The sequence below is a fragment of the Pteropus vampyrus genome, unplaced genomic scaffold, assembly GCF_000151845.1.
Source record: "Pteropus vampyrus isolate Shadow unplaced genomic scaffold, Pvam_2.0 Scaffold36, whole genome shotgun sequence".
NCBI classification, from domain to species: domain Eukaryota; kingdom Metazoa; phylum Chordata; class Mammalia; order Chiroptera; family Pteropodidae; genus Pteropus; species Pteropus vampyrus.
Window position 1 is genome coordinate 10,269,331 of NW_011888817.1, and position 4,043 is coordinate 10,273,373.

General features: G+C 47.1%; 1 protein-coding gene across 1 annotated transcript in view; it reads right to left on the reverse strand.

The window, feature by feature from the left end:
• Positions 1 to 4,043, reverse strand: part of CSMD2 (CUB and Sushi multiple domains 2) — a gene marked incomplete at its 5' end in the record, with an annotated part of 295,495 nt that overhangs the window by 243,716 nt on the left and 47,736 nt on the right. Inside the window, one exon of the mRNA XM_023529432.1 lies at positions 3,505 to 3,617. Coding sequence (XP_023385200.1) covers positions 3,505 to 3,617 — 113 coding nt within the window. The remainder of the gene's footprint in view (positions 1 to 3,504; positions 3,618 to 4,043) is intronic.

Sequence of the window (4,043 nt, forward strand, 5' to 3'; positions counted from 1 at the left end):
TGGGCGGAGAGGCACTTCAGCGGCCCCTGGGAGAAGGAGTCTCTGTGCCAGGCACCGTGCGAGGAGCTTTCTGCGATCTCATTTCACTTTCTTAACAATAATCCTATAAGGTCAGCACTATTATTTCCTTTTTGAGATGGGAAATGAGGCCCAAGTTCACATAGCTGGGACCAAGCTGGATTCACCAGGTAGGGTTCAACTCCACAGTCCATTCCATCTACACAGGACCGGCTGCCTCTGTGCCCGAACCTATGTAGTCCCCTGCTGGTTAGCAATGTCTCTAAAGGCCCAGACTCCCTTCATAACTTGTTATGGGTCCAAGGAGAAGTCTTGCTGACACCTAGTCTGTGACCAGCAGTCATACAGTGTATGTTTTTAGACTGCATCTAACTTGCTTGGTATTGTAACCTTAGTATCCAGCACAGTCCAGGAGCTTAATCGATACTGGCTGAGTGAAATGGACAAGAACTAATGAACAAAACCCCAACCTCTAGTAACAAGGAATCCGGGCCCATGATATATGGCCCATTTGATTGGGGTAAAGCTTTGGCTTCTATAAAGATTCAAAGAAATTGAAATTCTGTCACTTTGGGAGCTCTCCGTATAGGGGGTATATCATGGGCTTTGAAGCCAGAGGGACACAGGGTTGAATCTCGGCTCTGCCAGCTCCCAGCCTTGTGTGCGAACCTGGCAGGTAACTTCACCCTTCTGAACTTCCAATTCCTCATCTATAAAAGAGCAGCCATCACATAGCTACGAGATGAAGCAGTGCTTTTCAAACTAGTGTTTAGTTACAAATCTCCTCTTCAAAGAAGCCTTACAAGGAATAGAGGAAAACAGAGAAGAAATCGAGGCAGGGTCAGACCCTCCCTGCTAGGCATCCCCTATCCCACCTTGGTAGTCCCTGAGGGTACCCCAAGTCTTTGCATGACACCGAAAACCCCGAAATAGTGAACATAAAGCTTCTGGCACAGAGTAGGCTCTCAACAAAAGTATGTGCCTTTCTTTTCCAATGAAATCACATCAAACAAGTCTAACTCCTCTTTCCCACATAACAACCCTTCAGACATTTGAATACAGCTCTCAAGTCTTCTCTGAGTCCACTTTTCCCATGAATAAACATTCAGGGGGTTGTTAACCTTTCTCACTGGGCTTGACTTAAGTTTGCTCCTTACCCATCTGAGGCCCCCACATCAAAGCTCGATTCTCTGATGCACAATCAGAAGAGAATAAAGCACAACTAACTCCGTGGGATAAATTCTGGTAGCTAATTTTTTGAACCTTGCAACAGACTAGATCTTTGTCCCCACTTCACCTGATCCTAGTAATTTAGCCCGTAGCCCCTTCCCCATCGAGATCTTTCTGCATGCTGACTGGTATACTGACATCCCTTTCAAGCTCATGCTATTTATGTCTTATCCAAGCCATTGGTAAAATATGGACAGATTAAGGGCATGTGGATGACACAGGTTCGTTCCTCCCCACTTCTGGAAACGCTCACTGCTGAACATTTTTAGAAGTTCAGAAATGGGGAAACTTTAGAAACTTTGAGTCACGTCCATTTCCGTTTTCAAAGTACGGTTGACTCTTGAACAACACGGGTTTGAACTACGCAGGTGCACTTATACGTGGATTTTTTTCAATAACTCCCTGTACAGTTTTCTGTCCACAGAGGCAGAGGGCCGACGGTATGCCATTTTATATAGGGACCTTGAGCAACCACAGATTTGGGTATCTGTGGGGTGTTCTGGAACCAATTCCCTGCAGATATGGAGGGACAACTTAAGTTTTGGGAAGAGTTATATGTGGATTTTTGACTGCGTAGTGGTTCGACACCCCCAACCCCACGTTGTTCAAGGGTCAACCGTCTTGTCAGAGTGGATCTGAATCAGAATTTCCTGATTTATCAGCTGGTGTTCTTTCCATTGCCCCACAGTTGCTTCTATGTAACTTTATACATCAAAGGAGCCCACACATCTAACTACCTATGTACTCACTCATGAGTCACCCACTCACTGCTTTGCAGTTTGAAATACTTCTTATTTTCACATTCTTTACCTACATGTCATCTTCCCAGTAGCCCTGTGACCTAGGTTGCATTATCATCTCCATTTCACAGAGGACGAAATGGAGCCCTAGAGACGTTCCCTGACCTGTCATAAAGCTAGAAAGTAACATAACCAGGACTTGAACTGAGCCCTTGTCCCTCGGTAGGTGTTCTTCTGACTTCTCGTTCTGTCTCACTTAGACACATACTTCCTATTCTTAGGACAGTAATTCGTTGTCCTTACCCCAGTGGGCATTGTCGTACGACAGCGTTAGTGCTGGAAATATGGGCTCTCCTCCTGTTATGAGTTGAATTGTGTCCCCAAAAAAGATATGTTGAATCCTAACCCTTGGTACCTGTGAATGTGACACCTTATTTGGAAATAGGCTCTATGCAGAAGTAATCAAGTTAAGATGAGGTCATATCAGAGTAGGGCCCTTCATCCAATATGACTGGTGTCCTTATAATAAGGAGAGAAACACACAGGGACGTGTGTTAACAACAGAAGCAGAGACTAAAGTGCTGCAGCTACAAGCCAAAGAATGCCAAGGACTGCCGGAAAGGTCGCCATGGAAACTAGGAAGCAGCAAGGAAGGATTCTACCCACAATCTCAGAGGGAGCGTGGCCCTCCTGATACCTTGAATTTGGACTTGTAGCCTCCAGAACTGTGAGAGAATAAATTTATGTTGTTTTGAGCCATCCAGTTTGTGGTACTTCGTGAGAGCAGCTCTGGGACACTCATACACGTCCTGTCTCACTGCTAGAACGCCAGCCCCTTGCAACAAAGACCTGCATCTAATGCATCTGTTCCCTAGTGCTGGTCTAGGGTCAAATACCTAACAGGGCCTTACCAAATATGTGGGGGATGGCTTCTGCTCTCCTTTTTGTGGGGACCGGCATTAGCAGTCATTGGCCAATAGGAGGTTTGCAAGTGCACAGAATGGTGTTGATGGTGGTATTTCTTGGGCCACAGAGTCTACCATTCCCTTAATGCCTGGTCCCACCAAGAGATGAAGGTCACCCTCATGTGTATACTCCTTGGGTCACCAATGGTGTCTGTCTCTAGCCCTGTGCACCCAGTCACTCATCACTTGGATACTCCAATAGGGTAGCTTGAGAAGCTACTATCTCCAGTCTAAAGATAGAAAATAAGCGAGGCCTTTTAAAGGTCTACACAAGCCAAGTAAGAATTGGGGATGAAACTGATGTTGTGCCTGGTGCTGTGCGTCTAACATTTTAAGTGATTTTTCCAAGATAATCCTCAAAACAATCTGAGAGACCCACTGGACAAAGAAGAAGCCTGGGGCTCAGAGAAGTCAAGAACTCCAACATCCCTAAGGAGAGGCAGCTAGTGCCAGCCAGAACAAGGATTCGAACCCAGGGCTCACTGACTCCAAATCCAGACCCCAAGCATCTGATTCCAGGGCAAGTTCATCGGCTCCCCAAGAGCAGTTACCTTCGTAAGAAGCCTTGAATCCCAGGGAGCTGCCGCTGCCATCAGTCTGGAAGAGGAGCCACATTTGATGGTTGGTGCTGACAATGAGATCCGGGACCGATGTACCTGTCAGGCTGCCAGGAGACAGAGGTTGAGAGGCATGCACCCCGCCATGGCACCCCAATAGAATAACTGCCCGACTTACAACATCAACATCTAAAGGTAGGGGATGACCCACTTGGGCAAATTCTGCGCCCCACAGTGCTTCTGACACTGAAGCCCAAGTGCATGTCCTCTGTGTGCTGGAAGACTCAGCACCTCTCCCCTTCGGCCACAGGCAGACCTTGAATCTCAACTGCGACTCCATAGCCCAGACCCCTGGGCTCGCAATAGAGATCTGTGTCCTTGCTGACTCAGGGGACAGGGCTACCTGGATCCTGATCTACTCCTGCAATCTTCAATCTCTTGTGTGAACTTACTGCAGAAAAGACACAGGCAGAAACCCATTTCCCTGGTTGAACCCAGCCATCTGTTCATTGAGACACCTCCTCCTGTTCCAC